This window comes from Solenopsis invicta, chromosome 1 (genome assembly GCF_016802725.1).
Source record: "Solenopsis invicta isolate M01_SB chromosome 1, UNIL_Sinv_3.0, whole genome shotgun sequence".
Classification (NCBI taxonomy): domain Eukaryota; kingdom Metazoa; phylum Arthropoda; class Insecta; order Hymenoptera; family Formicidae; genus Solenopsis; species Solenopsis invicta.
Window position 1 is genome coordinate 33,002,521 of NC_052664.1, and position 17,171 is coordinate 33,019,691.

The 17,171-nt window shown below is 34.2% G+C and overlaps 1 protein-coding gene and 1 long non-coding RNA gene across 5 annotated transcripts; one reads left to right on the forward strand and one right to left on the reverse strand.

Annotated features, from left to right (window-relative positions):
* Positions 1–9,639: 9,639 nt before the first annotated feature.
* LOC105207309 lies at positions 9,640–16,844 on the reverse strand. Of its 4 annotated transcripts, none has more exons than XM_039447582.1 (12): positions 15,968–16,194; positions 14,831–15,014; positions 14,402–14,563; positions 14,091–14,123; positions 13,552–13,698; positions 13,145–13,177; positions 12,931–13,053; positions 12,527–12,589; positions 12,125–12,333; positions 11,668–11,701; positions 11,253–11,349; positions 9,640–11,201 (listed from the first exon to the last, which is right to left on the reverse strand). In XM_039447582.1, the coding sequence occupies exons 1-12, from the start codon at positions 15,983–15,985 to the stop codon at positions 11,108–11,110; spliced, it is 1,197 nt and encodes a 398-aa protein (XP_039303516.1). In that variant the 5' UTR covers positions 15,986–16,194; the 3' UTR covers positions 9,640–11,107. The 4 variants fall into 4 exon arrangements, 3 of the variants coding, with proteins under 3 accessions (XP_039303516.1, XP_039303510.1, XP_039303520.1); XM_039447576.1 differs by having other exon boundaries at positions 13,145–13,180; XM_039447586.1 differs by lacking the exon at positions 11,668–11,701 and having other exon boundaries at positions 11,112–11,349; positions 13,145–13,180.
* On the forward strand, positions 13,646–15,963 carry LOC120357405. Its single transcript, XR_005574433.1, has 3 exons — positions 13,646–13,784; positions 14,404–14,588; positions 14,811–15,963. It is a non-coding gene; the product is annotated as an uncharacterized LOC120357405 (long non-coding RNA).
* Positions 16,845–17,171: the final 327 nt, after the last annotated feature.

Genomic DNA, 17,171 nt, shown 5'->3' on the forward strand with positions numbered 1-17,171 from the left:
CCAAATTTACAAATGGTTCTTGTAATTTACGCGTCTCGGAAAATACGTCTCATGTGGAACTGATACTCTGCACACTAGTATGTGTGAATCATCTATGTGCAAATCTAACTTGTGCGGGCATATATTCCTGTTCCTCGTAATTTTCAAAAATTTATATATTTAAAACAAAATAAATATATGTTAGGCATTTAAGAAAATGAAAGCATTTTACATGCAAGAAATTCAAGCAACACGGACATATCTATTAATGTACAACTATAACCTTAAAATTTTGTATCAACATATCGCAAGAAAATTGGATATGACAGAATGTTATTACAGAATAGCTATTATAAATAATAAATTTGACATAAAACTATTTCTTAATTTACCCTGATATCATTATCTATCTTTCAATTTTGTTCTGCTTATTTAAGTAATACATGTGTTACCAATACATGTATACACAGCATTTCTTACGCAGGAAATTAGATTCGACGTAACGATAATAACGTAAAAAGCGTAAAGTAACTAGGCGGAAGCTAATGTTCCAGTAAAACGATATCATTGGTCGGCGCAAGTTACGCTTACGCAAGTTACGCCCCATGTGACGGCACCCTCATGCTTGTACACCCAAGGACTTTGATTCTGTCCATGGGGAAATTTTTCAAACTGAAAAGTCGCTATCTTTCTACATACTTAGGCTGTGTTCCGATATTAACTGCCAGTACTGAAAATGTATAGTATGGCTGTGTTCCGTTTTTACTGGCAGTACTGAAAATTTATAGTTCACGTCACATATACTATACATTTTCAGTACTGGCAGTTAATATCGGAACACAACCTATATGTGACGTGAACTATAAATTTTCAGTACTGCCAGTAAAAACGGAACACAGCCTTACAGTTCTTGATTAACGTAACGACCAATAAGCTCTAATCATTTTATTAATCATGAACTGCAAGTATGTAGAAAGTGGTGACTTCTCAGTTTGGAAAATTTCCCCATGGACAGAATCAAAGGGTGTTTACGATAACTAATCGGATCTCGGATTGGATTGAACAATGGTACTCAACGTAGGTATAGAAAATTTCTCTAGGCTAATCGGATTGACGATTGCTGTCTCAAATGTAATCCGATTGATGACGAAAGCGTGAAGACCGAGAAGCATGCTTGAAAAGTCTCTTTATTTTTTTAAATAATAACACAAAAAATCAAAGATAAAGTTAAAAAGAATGATTTGAATTTAGATTTATTGTAATTTTTTTGTATAAACACTGGATTTCGTTTAAATTTCTGTTTGTAAAAATTAATTAATCTATTCTAAAGTTTGTGGTTATATCGGAAACAAATCAAAATTAATAAAACAATTATTAATTATTAGGTACATATTAAAGCATATAATATTTCAAGCATATCATATAGAATTCCTGTTTATTATAAACTCAGTAAAAATAACTTTGAAATTATTCAACTACATTATACATTAATCAATATTAATTTATATGTTAAAAATCAATGTATCTGAAAATGTTTTTTTTATTCTTTTCCAGATCGTAAATAAACTTCATAAATTTAACTTGTCTGAAAAAGTATAATAATATATAAAATATTAGTGGAGTTAATTTAAACTTTATAAAAATATTACTATTATAAATACTATTATAAAAATGTCACAGATATGTGTTTTTAAAAAAATAATAAAACTTAATTTTTTGTGAGTACATCAAAAGTTAGGTTTATCATTTCCTGAATGACAATGTAATTGTTGTGTTGGATTCATTTGTCTCAACCTCCATCCAGTTACTGCTAATGACGAATCAATTTCATCACATTTGGTAATACAAGTGGAGTTGATGGTCGACAGAGTGAATCGGCAATTCTATCTAATGCACCGGACTGCTGTCCCGAAGTCTTCTTCTTTTTAGTTGTCGCACCTGTAATTTATTGGTTTATTATTATTATATTTTCATTATTGATAGAGTAATCAAGACCTTTCATCATTTATTATAGGACACTGATTATTCTGATACTTCTAGTTTCTGTGAAAACCACTTTAGCATAAAACATTCAAAACAAATATTAATATCAAGTACCTGATGCCTCTGATTGGCCATCACAAGTTGCATCATCATTTATTGATTGGCCAATATTACTCGCAGAGTCGACATCGATAGCGTCAATATTAGAAACTTTTCCCCTAAAAATATAAAAATTATAAATTAAATAGGAAACAGTTAAAAAGTGTATATAATTAAAATACTGTATATAATTTTTACTTTTTGACAAGGCATAAGTCACGCAGAAACTCCATGGATTCATAGTGGTGCCATTTCTTTGTAGGGAGAGGTCTAGCCGACCCACTAGGGCGATTTTCAGTATTTATTATTCATCTATAGGCGTCATGTAAATTTTTAAATTTTCTTTTTGCTTCTTCCCCACTAAGTTTACCTGTAAATAAAATTTTTCTTTAAATATTTTAACCGTGAATATTTTTAAAGCTTTCTTTACCTCACAATGTTTCTGACACTTCATCCCAGAGTTTTTTTGTTATGCGTTGACATCGCTGTTCTAATGGAACGGTAAAATCTCACAGGGGCCTTCGTTCTTGAACTAATAATATTAGAAGTTCCTCGTCGTCGTAATTTAATGTAGACTTTGCGGTCTTGTCTCTCTCATTATGAGACCTATTTTCGTTTTCAGCTTCTAATTTGTTTGACGAAAGTGTTGTTATAGTTCCTAAAATCAATTTCAGTTAAAAAAATGCAGACTTATTACTGTAATTTTCAGGATTTCAAAGTTTCTATTTACCACTAATCTTTTCACGAACCGACTTCTCTGTTATCGACAAGGCGAACAATGCCATTATCACCTACAAATAATAATATACATTTTTGTAGAATGTTATTTTTTTCAATGATAAAATAAAAATTAAGTATATATATATGTAGGATGTTGATGTGGAAGTAGAGGATATCGACGAGTCAGAGTTGAAATGTAACACTTGTTTATTGCTAGGAAGAGTTATACACCAACGTCTCAAAAATCGAATGATGTCGACCGTTATCACGCACCCGCATATATACTGCGCGTTCGGTGGCCCTACGGCCCTATTGGCCCGAGCTGTGCGGGAGGGGCGCGCTGGGCGCACAGCTCCGCGGTTCACGTGCTTACGTAACGGTTGGATCCTGTACGAACGTGTTAGGACATGTTACAAGAGTGTTTCCTAACTCGTGTCAGGATATGTTTCGAGAAATATTTCCTACACTCGGCCATTCTGCTTTGATATCCGCCCCGGATATCCGTTAGTCCGCATTATTTTCTAGATCTAAATCGCTCATTTCTTCAGACTTATCTATTATGCTCGCCCACGGTTTAATATAATCGGCGGCAGTGGATGTCTCCCATGGGCCTTCATGGTCGCCCACCTTCCTGGCTACGTATCTATTATTGCGTAGTATCTTAATGATTTTATAAGGGCCTAGATACTTATTAGCTAATTTCAGTCCTGGGCCTTGCTGCGTACGTCTAATCGCTACTAGATCGTTTTCGCTGTAACTCGTCGCTTTTTTTCGCTTTTTATTGAATCCGTGTTTGTTTTCTTTTTGAATTCTCGCAATGTTTTCTTTAGCGCGATCTCTAATCTCATCGCGATCTTCTTGAAATTCGGAGATCCATTCCCGTTCTAACAATTCGCGCATTTCACAAGCATCCCGGAGACGCGCATGAGTTCCAAATAAAACATTGAATGGAGACGCACCTAAACTTCTGTGTAATGTCGTATTAAGACATTGCTGTGCTAAACCTAAATGCTTATACCACTCTTCTCGCTTCGGATCCGCGAGCTTAGTTAACAGGGGAATTAATGTACGGTTTATTCGTTCCGCTTGACCGTTAGCTCTAGGTATTCCGGTTGTTATAAGCACATGCTCGATATTTTCCTCCTTACAGTAATTTTGAAAATCGTTCGACGTAAAGGCTGTGCCTCGGTCTGAAATTATTCGGCGGGGGTTTCCAAAAACTACTGACTGTTTCTTTAAAATATTTAAAACTTCTACTGTGTTGGTAGTCTTAGTCGCGTACAACCATACGAATTTAGAAAATGCATCGACAATAAGAAATATGTGGTTGTAGCTTTTTTTTGTAGAGGGAAGCGGTCCAAGATGGTCAATATGATAGGTATCGAGTGGTACCTCTCCCTTCGCGATCGGATTTAAAAATCCTTCTTGTTTACCCTGCTTTTTATCGGCTAATATACACGGGATGCAATTTTTAATAATCTCTTGAATTTTACTTTTGACGTGTGGAATCCAGTATTCTTTATTTAACAATGCCTCCGTTTTTGCAACTGAAAAATGTCCCCTCTCATGTGCCCGTCGGATAATTTGAGACCTCAACGCGGCAGGTACAACAATTCGTAATTCATCGTCTACTTCTTTAAAAAGTATACTACCTCTTATGACATACCCGTCAATTTTTTGTGTTTTAGCGATATCAAAAATTCTTTTAATGTCAACGTCGTTTTGTTGAGCTTTCTCTAATCGCGCTAGTAAACCGTCTTTATGAGCTTCTATTAGCATACATTGCGGTAACGGGTTGCGACTCAAGGCATCGACGTGTGCCATATTTTTACCCGGCCGATGCTCTATCGTATAATTGTATTCTTCTAGCAGTAAAGCCCATCGGGCTACGCGCACGCATAAATCTTTTTTGTTCATTGTAGCCGCGAACGCACGACAGTCGGTAATGATTTTAAACGGTATTCCTAACAAATAGACTCGGAATTTTTTGAGTGCTTTAATGATAGCTAATACTTCTAGCTCGTAGCTCGTGTATTTTTCTTCCGCCGGCGTGGTTTTACCACTACAATAATAGACCGGATGCATCGCGTTATCGCTCTTATTCTTTTGTAAAAGAATTGCACCGTATCCGTGTGTCGACGCGTCAGTGTGCAACTCGGTTTCCGCGCCTGTTATATATAAATTTAAAATCGGACCATTACAAAGGATTTCCTTCAATCGCTCAAATGACTCTCTCTCTCTTTCGCCAAACACAAATTTCGAATCCGCTCTTAATAGATTCGTTAACGGGCGCGCAATAGTTGAGTATTGAGGAATGAACTTTCTGAAATACCCGCTCAATCCCAAAAAGCTTTGAACCTGTTTCGTCGAACTGGGCTCGGGAAATTTTCTTACTGCCTCCGTTTTGCGCTCCGATGGTCTCACGCAACCGTTTTCTATCACGTGACCGAGGTATTCTACTCGCTGTTGCAAGAATTGGCACTTTTTCCAATTGATCTTTAATCCGGCTTCACTCGCGACTTTTAATACTATTCGGAGATTCTCCACTCCTGTTTTAAGATCAACGGACGGTATAATTAAATCGTCCATGTAAGTTAATATTGTTTTGGCTTGTATTAAATCTCGAAAAATTATATTAATGAATCTCTGAAAGATGGCTGGAGAATTGCACAAACCGAAAGGAACTCGTAAGAATTCGAAATGCCCATCTGGCACGATAAAGGCTGTGAATTTCCGGCTTTGTTCGTCCATCGGAACGTGAAAAAACCCGTTCTCTAAATCGAGCGTAGTAAAATAATTCGCGCCTTGCAATGAGTCAAATTGATCCTCCGCGAGCGGTAAAGGGTACCGATCTTTAACTATCTTTTTGTTTAATTGCCGGTAGTCCACGCACAATCTGATTGAACCGTCTTTCTTTTTTGCTAATACGACAGGACTCGCGTATTCTGACAAAGATGGCTGCACAATGCCCTCGCGTATCCACTCGTTTATTTGCGCATTTACTTGCTCTTTTTCTAACGGCGACAATCGTCTTGCTCTTTGATACACAGGCTCATCGTCTTTTAATAATATCGTCATCTTTAATCCGACTTCTCGCGTTTTGTTTGGCTCATACTCGTCAATTAAAATTTTAACCGTATCTCTACATTCCGTATTCGATATATGCGTTACGTCTATACTGTTTGCTTCGTCGAGATCTAAATCTATCTTAGATATCTCGCTGAATTCTTTATTTTTTGAATTGGATTCCAGTGCATCGATAGTGATTTTTTCCGCATTTATCGTAATTTTTACAGTCTTTAGAAAATCTGCACCGATGAGCAGGCTGTGTTTCATGAGCGTATCCGAAACGACACGGATAAGCATCGGATAGTTCTTATCGTCAATAGTTATAACTGTATTAAATTCGCCTAAAGTTACGTTATTTCCGGAGCCTATACCGCAAAATTGAATTTCACTTTTCTCTAATTTCGGAGCGCCTATTCTAATATATTGATCCGCGCGCATTATACAGATATCGCTTCCGGTGTCGATGAGTGCTTCTAATTTCCGATTGTTAATTGACACTTCTTTCACATACCTTTTCCGGACGCTTTTCGTAACAACGTCGGTATCGCTCACCGTCTTTTGCTGCTTATCGCACTTCGATGCCAGATGCCCGCGTCCGCCGCAACTGAAGCACTTCGGTCCTTCCGCCTTTGTTGGGCAGTCCGCACTCACGTGGTTCCGCTGGCCGCAGTTGAAGCACCGTCTCTCGTTCTGCGGGACCTCCTTCTTGCCTGCTTTCTCTGCATCCTGACGACGACCTCCGGATGGCTCCGTCTTTTTCGTAACACTGGCAGGCAGTCTCTCCTTCAGATTCACTTTTTCGAAAGCTCGCAGTAATGATGCCTTCGATGTAAATCCTCCGACGCGCGCCTGATCTCTCAGGCTCACCACTGGTATGCCGTCAATAATGTAGTCTAGTAACTCGTCCTTGTCGATAGGAACTCGGTTAGCGAGGATTGTCTTCGCGTGAACGTATTCGTGGAACGTCTCACTTCTTTGCCATACTCTTTGCTCGAACGTCTTTCTCAGCTCTATCTTGTTCGGTCGATGGTCGAACATCTCACGCAGCTCATTCAGCAGGTCGTCGACGGCGGACTCTACGCGAGTAGGTTCAGAATGGAACCACTCTAGAGCCTTTCCTTTGAGTCTCATACTGATTAAGACTCTGGTATAGTTCTCCGTTAGGCCGTACGTCCTCCTCAGCAATGTTAATTGTTGCTCCCAGTTTCTGTAGTCGCCAGTATCTCCGTTGAAGTGGCCCAGTAGATCTGCTACGGCCGTTATGTTCATTTTAGACGATACTGTTTCCCGTTCTACTCGCTGCTCTCGGTCGGACACATTTAATCGCTGCATATCTCGTAGTAATTGTATTTCTGCTCTGGCAAGAGCCAACTCACGATCAGCAAGCTTTTTTTCCCGCCGGTATAACTCGATCTCTCTTTGGTGGTTGTCGGCGGTTGGCAAAGCTGCTGCGCCCGTCGTGTTCGTCTCTGCAACTTCCGGAGCGTCTTGCATCCACGCTCCCGTTGGATCCGCTTCGATCAATCGGGCGATTAGCTCGGCTTTGTTTCCTGTTAGGCTTAAACCAAGATCCTTTAATTTCTCCTTCAACTCGACGATGGTGAAATCGCTCGGTTCTCTGCCACTCATCTTGTTTGCTGTTTCTCGTTGTCTCTCGTCGTTTCTCGCTATCTCTCGTCGTCTCTCGTTGTTTCTCGCTGTCTCTCGTCGTTTCTCGCTGTCTCTCGATGTTTTCTCACTGTTTCTCGCTGTTTTCTCGCTGTTTTCTCGCTGTTTCTTCTTAGCTCGCGGAATTTCAATCTAGTTGCGTCGATTCCGGCTGGACGAGCCCCCAAATTTGTAGGATGTTGATGTGGAAGTAGAGGATATCGACGAGTCAGAGTTGAAATGTAACACTTGTTTATTGCTAGGAAGAGTTATACACCAACGTCTCAAAAATCGAATGATGTCGACCGTTATCACGCACCCGCATATATACTGCGCGTTCGGGCGGCCCTATTGGCCCGAGCTGTGCGGGAGGGGCGCGCTGGGCGCACAGCTCCGCGGTTCACGTGCTTACGTAACGGTTGGATCCTGTACGAACGTGTTAGGACATGTTACAAGAGTGTTTCCTAACTCGTGTCAGGATATGTTTCGAGAAATATTTCCTACATATATATATTTTTTTTAAGATATTTGAAAGACTTATGAGATTTAATAATTTAATAAAAGAGGGCTAATGAGAGTCACACCATGTAATGTGGAGAAAAGCTTGATTAGGATTTTTTATTAATTGTCGACTCAAACTCGGGTTAAAACGTTTGTACCAATTTGATGGAAACTGATCAATAAACACAAAAGTACTGGTACGCATCAACAATAGCGTTGTGACTCTCGTCTCTTTTATTATATTGTATATATTATACCTGTTACTGGATAAAAATAATAATTATTATCCACAAAGAACTTTTTGTATGCTCTTATACAATCAAGCATCGGAATGTCGTTTCGATCGATGATTGTTTCACATATCCCGCAGGTATGTATGTACAACAGCTATCTGAAAATTTTATGAAATTATTGCAATTATAATAATTTTTACCCTACTATGCATGTGATCACAATTAACCTCAAAATTATGTATAACAAGCTGAATTCATTCTATTTATTCGAATTTTTAGTTCCGGTATTTTAATATAATATAAATATAATAAATATAAGAGTACAAGAAATCTGTATTAATTAATTGATTTATTTATTGTACTTACATCTATATCCATATTCAAATTACTTGATAAATCACGTGAAGCAACGTTGCTAAAAGTTGAATTCAAATCTACTTTCTTCGGCATCGCTAGCGATAAGAAACTGGACAAAATTTGGTCACGTGACTACTTATCTCGGCGACAAGCGACACCATGAAATTGTACAGTTGTGAGCTAAAAGGTTGCAACACATTTTCTTCGATGGTTTTTGGAATATATACTTGCTCATCGATCGGCGAACGTAATTGGTTGGATCCACAAGTAAGAACCAATTACGTTCGCCGTTCGATGAGCAAGTCTACATTCCAAAAACCATCGAAGAAAATGTGTTGCAATCTTTTAGCTCACGATTGTACACCCAAGCCACTTTGATTCTGTCCATGGGAAAATTTTTCAAACTGAAAAGTAGCTATCTTTCTACATACAGTTTATGATTAATATAACAACCAATAAGCTCTAGTCGTTTCATTAACCATAAACTGCAAGTATGTAGAAAGTGGTGATTTCTCAGTTTGGAAAATTTCCCCATGGACAGAATCAAAGTCCTTGGGTGTACCTTTACACACATGGGACACTTTCATAATGCACGGATGGGTGCGCGTGCCATGCGTTATGGAGTGGTTTTCAATTATTTTTGGAAAATGGAAATGCCGCAACATAACTTTGTCATATACCATTGAATTTGTAATAAAATAAGTTTTATTTTGCTAATAAAAAGAAATAAAGTTTTGAAAAAAATAGGTAAGTGATGGTAAATGTTATTACCCTAACAGCACAAAGTCGACTTTAAGTCGACTATGAGTCGGCCATAACTGCTAGACGTCTGGAAAATGGACGTCCGTAAGTCGACTTTAGACGACTTAAAGACGTCTATAAGTCATACAATGTCCCACTTTAATCGACAACTATAAGTCGACTTTTAAAGACGTCTTTAAGTCATACATTTGGAGACAACTATAAGTCGACTATAGTTAGTCATCATACAGACATTCTATGCAGTTGTAAAGGAAGAAATATTGAAATCGGGAAAATATGTTATAAGACATTTTTCACTTGTTTGATTCGTTTTATTTAAAAAAAAAAAGAAAATTGTTATAATATATAAAGCGAATGTAACTGTTTATATCTGTGTATGTGCATTGTGCGCATTTGTTTAAGTTTGTGTGTGTGTATATGTATATCACAATACTCATTGTATACAATATTATCTTGCTTAATATTAATATTATATACAAATGCATTTGTTAAGAATAATAATAAAAACAATTTTAATAATAAAAACTTTTAACTATTCTATATTCATAGATGTCACATAAAACAAAAACTTTATCCACATTCATATCTAGTCACAATGTAATTTCATCAATTAACTTTCTTAATGCTAAATAATAAAATAAATATTCCTCTTATTTAAATAAAACAATCTTAATATGAAAATAACTTTTTTTCTATCTTTGTACTCGTAATAAAATTATTATTTTGCGTTTAAACTTCTCTCTTTTTTTTTTACCAAACATATAGCATTACATATATCACATATTCCAGCATAATCATGCATATGAATGCCAAGTTTCCTTTTTAACTAGATCAAGTTAACTATTACATCTTTTTATTAGCAATGAGTTTTACGAATCAATCGTTATCACATCACACATTTCTTTTACTCATATAAAAAATGCAATGACTACTTCATACATATATTTTGAAAGCCAATACATAAAACAAAATTATTATAAATTAAAAGTATGAAAATTTAAAAAAAAAGAAAATTTATACAAATACGCGCATGTGTGTATGTGAGAGTATCATCGTACGGACATTACGATTATCTAAAACAAAATTTGGCGTCGTGACATTTACTTGAATCCTTTTGAATAATGCTCACATACTTCTTTCTATTTTGTCAATGGCTATTTCTGCAAGATGATCGCATAACATAAAATGGCTTAATACGCCAATGATATTTAAATAGTTTGTATGATGGACTAGCTTCAATTATACCACTTAAATAAGAATGACATCTTTGACAAATCTTCGTATATTTAGGCATATACTGTAGGAAGATCATAATACGGATATTAACTTTTCCAATTTTTCTTTCATTGTAACTTTGTTAGTAAAATTTGTTATTTTTCTACTGCCTTACATAAAGTTCGATTTGAAACATATAAATCACTCTGAATTAAAAAAAATATATATCAAAAAATCTATATCATAACGTTGAGCATATGACAAAGATATAAGATAAATTTTTCAAAGTATTGCTTGTATGATGTAAAACCTTTTATTTGCATATATAAACTAACGATCGGATATATTGATTTTATTACTAATTGTTAGGCATTATTATCGATATTTATGCGCGTACAAACAGGATAATTACGATTCAATAATCGTTTAGAAATTGTTATGTATCCGTAAGATCGATCTACAGCATAGATGTTACAAATTAAGACTATCACTGGATTTCCTTGATATTTTAAAAACCAGTGCCGCGTCACGTAATTATAATGTTAACGGTTCCATTCCTTTTTGAAACGACAAGACACGATACAAAATGTTTCGCAAAGTTTCTCATGGAAGACTTCCAGTAAATGTTTATTAATCAGTAAAATAACTTTGTTTTACTGATTAATAAACATTTTATTATTATTAATCGTACTTCTTATCCTGTCACCTGAGCGACGGAGCCATTCTTGCATGGTAGCTTCTAATTCTGCACGGGTTGAAGCTGGTGACCGTTTCATCACAGAATCTGAAATACATATAAATAAAATTATAAAGCTATGTTCCGAAATTAACTGTAATCAATACTGAAAACGTTGTTTGATCTCTATCGGAACTCTAATGTTAAAAAGAGATGAAATAATGTTGTCAGTACTGGAAAGTTAATTTTGAAATAGGAAATCTTGTTATAGGAAAATAGGAATAATGGAATAAATGTTACCGATTATTAGTTTGGACAAGGATGTGGATTTAAAACCTACACCACTCTTTTGGCCTGTCCATGATATTTGGGTCCCTATTTCGTTACACATTATATGTAATAAAATGTTTCTAATAAATTGTTTACCTGTCGAACCTCCGATTCGATATATCATGTGTTCCTGTAATATAATTACAAAAATGTACACGAATAAAATGTTATGATTGAAAAAAAACATGTTAGTGCGAAAATAAAATACACGTATTTTTAAACATATTCAGACAACTAATAGTATTAATTTAGTATTCACCAACCATACATTTTTGAAATCAATTTTATTCAATTTTGCGACTTAGAAATATTTATTTGTATTTTGTTATATTTTTATATGAAATTTTTTTCAAATTTTGAATATAAAATTATCAAATTTAATACATACAAGTAATAAAAAGTTTTTGATAATATATAATAAATGTGACAAAATTTATAAAATTATAAAAAAGCGAGTTAATTTCTGGGAAATTAGAACAGCAACTTAACAGGCAGTACAATTATCAACATTAAAAACAATATTTTATAAATATTATAATATGAATAGACTCACGAATTGTTTTCTCATGTTCGCATCCACTTTCAATTGATTGTCGCATTCGAAAAATTGCTGAAGCGTCATCAGCGGGAACGACGGTAATAATTCTTGTCCTACAACCTCGTCACCTCGTCCTGCATTCGGCTCTTTTAGCAGCGCTTCGATTTTATACAATTGTCGTGACAATTTTTTGAATTCTTTTTGGACATAATCTCTGCATTCGCCTGTAACAATATTACAAAATTGTAAGAATTAAAATTGTTAATATTTTAATAAAGTGACTGTTAATAAAATGACTGTATAAAATAATCATAAAATATTAATACAATATAAAAATATAAGTAATATAAAAACATTAAAAGAACAAAAACTATTAACAAATTAATAATGTATCTCTGCAGGAAGTTATATATTTACCACAACAGTTATTATGATTCCTCGTTTGATTTTCTTTATCTAACTGCAGTGAACCAGGTAATTCTGAAAATCATATATATATATATATAATAAAAAATATATATTATGTTGAACTATGTTTGCAAATTTCTTTGTTTCATAACAATGTTTTTCTTATCAAAATCATTTTTTATTATTATTAAATCATGACTTTTACTTGCATTAAAGAATAAATAAGATTTCGTGATAATAGCTTTTATGCAGCACTTACGAAGCAATACTGTATACTAGATTAATAAAACTTAGAAATAAATTTATTATTTTTTTAAGAAACTATGATTTTAAGAAATCGTAATAACGTTTTACATTTTAATATTAACATTATACACATTTATATTTAAATTATTGATACTGTGTATGTATACCTTGTATGTCAGATAGGTAACATTCATCGTGCCATTCTTGATGACGCTCCATCATTGCGGGCTTGGTTTTCCCAAAATTAGCTGATGAGATGCCGGACAATTTTTTAGATTTGTGTTGCTTTTCTACAAAAATTTAAATAAAGTTACAAATAGGATTTCCAAGTGAATATATATACACATAGCTGCATTACTCAAGTCAAATAATTTTTCATACCGTTCAAATCATTGATCCGTTTCGGAGTAGAGTCTACTGCAAAACAAACAAAATTATACACAATTGATAGCAATGATGATTGTTATAATTAGAAAAAAAATGACCAATCGCAGTCCAATTTAAAGAGAATATTTGACTGTAATTTATCAATTCTTATTGCTTGTGACTTATAATACTAACTAATAGCTTACTGTAGAAAGCAGTGTTGCTAGGTCTACCGTTTCACCGTATTAATTATAATAATAATAACTTTTTCTAAATATAAGTTTTATGTATTACATGAAACTTCTGAAATTTATAATCTACCGCTTTAAATTTCAAATCAACCGCTTTTTAGACGTGATACCTACTGGTCAATTTCTCAATCACCTGACAACACAGGTAAAAAAGCCTTTACATAAACTTACAAGTCTTTTCGTAGTTGGATGAGAATGTAGCACGCTTATTCATTTGCGATTGTGATGCCTTGGTTAAACTACCTTCGCATCGTTGTTTTGATGTAATGTACGAACATTTTGGTAGGGATATCGTGGAAATTGTTTTTGGTGTATTTTCTGCAAAAATTAAAATAAAATTAAGAATAGTATCATCAATAAAAATATATGATTAATTCGTGCAAAACAATACCTATTGTATTATTGTAAGTGTTTAAAGTTACATTTTCAAATAATAATTTGGTAATTATGTAGAATATCCCCACCACTTCCGATTTTGATAAAATTAGACTCATTCGACGCGTTTTTGCCTGAAATGAACAAATCTGGCAGAAAAAGTGTCGGATTTCCTCGCAAACCGAGATATCACGCACTAAAGTTGACAACTTTTAAGGTTAGGATATCTGTCACACCGACTAGATGTAACTAATTTTATTAAAATCAGAGGTGATGGGGGTATTTTACAAAATTACCAGTGTTTTTGATATGGATGATTGTAAATGATGTCTTACCTTTACGTTGTTGGGAAATTGGCGGCATATTACCTGTAATACAGAAATTGATATATATAATGATCGGAAAAATAAAAAACCACTTTACATATAAAACTAGTTTGCTTCATAAAGATTCAAAAAATATTTGTTATAAATGACAGCTCATAAGATATTTCAATTAAAAGATATCTTATGATATGTTAGTTATACTACGAACATTCTTTAAATCTGTATGAAGCAAATTGTTTTATAGGTTTTTTTATTTTTGCATTAATGTAAATTGCAAATATATGTATCACAAATAAATAGTAGTTTCTTTTTTAACTTACAGGAACTGGCATCAGAAGTGTCAGACTCATCGGAGGAGAGTTTTCTAGTTTTTTTCGGCCGTTTGGATGGTTCATCAAATGCAGTACGCATAGCATCAGTATCAGCATCCGATGAGATATCTGCTGATTTCTTCTCGATTTTCCGAGCTTCTTGAAAAGAATCTGTCAAACATAATGTAACACATATGTATGTTTAATGCAAAACATTATTTTAAACCACACATATTTTTAAAGTAGCATTTTTTGCAAATCATAATGCAGAAACGTATAAATCTGTCAAATTTAATAATCTAATAAAATTCAAATACTATGCGCATGCAAAACTTCATGCCTGATTTATCATTAAAAATCATTATATATTTAGCATGAATTTATATGCACTCATTTAATATAATATTTATTGTTCTAGATACATAAAGTGTAACTCACCAAATGGGCCAATCAACTGTTTGTATGGAGTTAAACTCCATGTATCGTTGGGCTGTATTTCCTTTGATATTGCTGTGGTGACAGTGATACTTTTCGGTGGCCACCAAATCACTGAATCGCTTTCGAAGACCCATGAGTCGGGTACAACAGAGCACCACTCGTCGCCAATAACAACGTACCACACCTTTACAAATAACATTTTTAGAGCAGCATCAATACATTCATTATCTGTACTTCTTATAACATGCATATTTTAATACAATAATATGAAAATATTGTGAAAATAGTATATAATGTTACAAAGATCAAGCTGTTATTGAATTTTCTATTGAAATAATTATAATTTTAATAATAACGTATGTACAATATATATAATATTTTACTTTTGTTTTTAATTGAAATTAAAATTTGTGATATAATAAGGGAAATACGAGGTATGTTGAATCATTTTCAAAATTCATTTGGAATGCTTTATTTTTTATTAAAGAAACTGGCCACATTTGTAAGGCCGATAAGCCTGTAACAACATATATACCTAAATTTCCTGAATCACAAGGATAATTAGGTAACGTTGAAATATTTGTAAACTTTTGACCAATAATTGTTGGAATTTCACGATAATAATCAATATTCGAAATGCAAACAATGCTTGTGATATTGTTTTCCTCGATGTAGCAGCAGTTATTATATTTTTTTGTTGTCAAGACAAACGAAGAAAATTTTATTTGACCATGTGCGTTACAGCAACCTAATGGTAAATTATCATTGATCTTTTTCTGCAGCTGAGGATATTGTTGATTATAAAACCGCTGATTTTCTGCAGGAAATAACGATTGTTCATTTAACCTGTTACAAATTTGTTGTAACGGTTTATCAAATTTTCTGAGAAGTTTTTTTAGAGTGAAAAGATAGTTTTCAAATGGGAAAGCACTAAAAGAATCTAGGGGTCCCAATCTTTTTGCATCAGCAGGTAAATGTATTACAGTATGCATGTTATAAGTAACATTTTGTGGTCCATACAGAATGCTCATGTTTTGAACGAAATATACCAAAAGATCATGTGCATATTCGTTGTCCTTTTCATAATCTGTATACTACTTGTTAAACAGTAATTAAAATATGTAAATAACAAATTACCATGCATTTCAATGGCATTCCTCTGTATGTTCTCCCATACTTCTAAGACATTTTCATACAAACTCGTTAGATTATCAAATAAAGTCGAATGCATCAAGAAATATCCTTTCGCCAAAGAGAGCAAGTCGCAGATGGAATACTCCAATCTGTTCTTGAATCACCGGTATAACTATAGTGTGTCGCCATCACATACAAACAGTAAACACCCGATCACTTTAACATTGACCATACTGCATTGTTCAGGAGGAAAATATCTCATGGCACGACAAACCTGCAATAAAATATAGTGCGTTGAACATAAAATCAATACAGCATCCAAAAAAATTACTTGCAAAAATAAATAAAGATGCATCAACTATCGTCAAGGATCTTGGATCCAATGTTATTTTATGTGTAAATATTAAATACATTTTCATCTTTCTGAAAAAATTAATTCTATTGTACTTTGCATTTGAGTGCATCCGAATGACAGGTTCTAATCGCTGGAGTTATGAATCTTGGTTCCAGACGAAGTACGGAGACTGCTTTCTCGGGAAGGATCATCCTGGGCTTGTGCTTCCGTCTCTGAATCTCGTTGATTAAATACCAATTCGCTTTTGCAACACCAATTGCACCTTCTCAGGGGGGCTATCACGGTTCTTAAAACGAGGTGAAAATTACAAAAGTGAACAAATTTACTAGAATATCTATAACTTTATTGATGAACAATTAATGAATTTGCTCACTTTTGTAATTTTCACCTCGTTTCAAAAACCGTAATAGCCCCCCCAGATATTTTGGAAATATGTGACTTACTGCACATTGTTTATCCTTACTGTCGAGAAAGAACCAGGAGTATCGAAATATTAGAGATTACACCGAACGCGCCTTCTGGTACTTCAGGACCAATAGCGCCTGGAATCTATATTTCGGTCAATTACATGACTTTAAAATATTTTATTAAAATTATCTGGATAACTCACAAACGTTTCTGACGACACTTCAAAAGTCTTCAAACGAAATACAAACGAATCCATACAAGATTTTTGTTTAATTTAGCTCCGGTTAATTTTTCCGGCCAAATACACGGTGTAAAAATAAAAAATTAATTACAATTAATTGAAGGACTCACAAACCTTTTCAAATGCACTTCATAACTCTTCAAACGAAATACAAACGATTTAAAATAGTCATTTCTTCATCTGGAACTTTGCTTCGGTCAAGT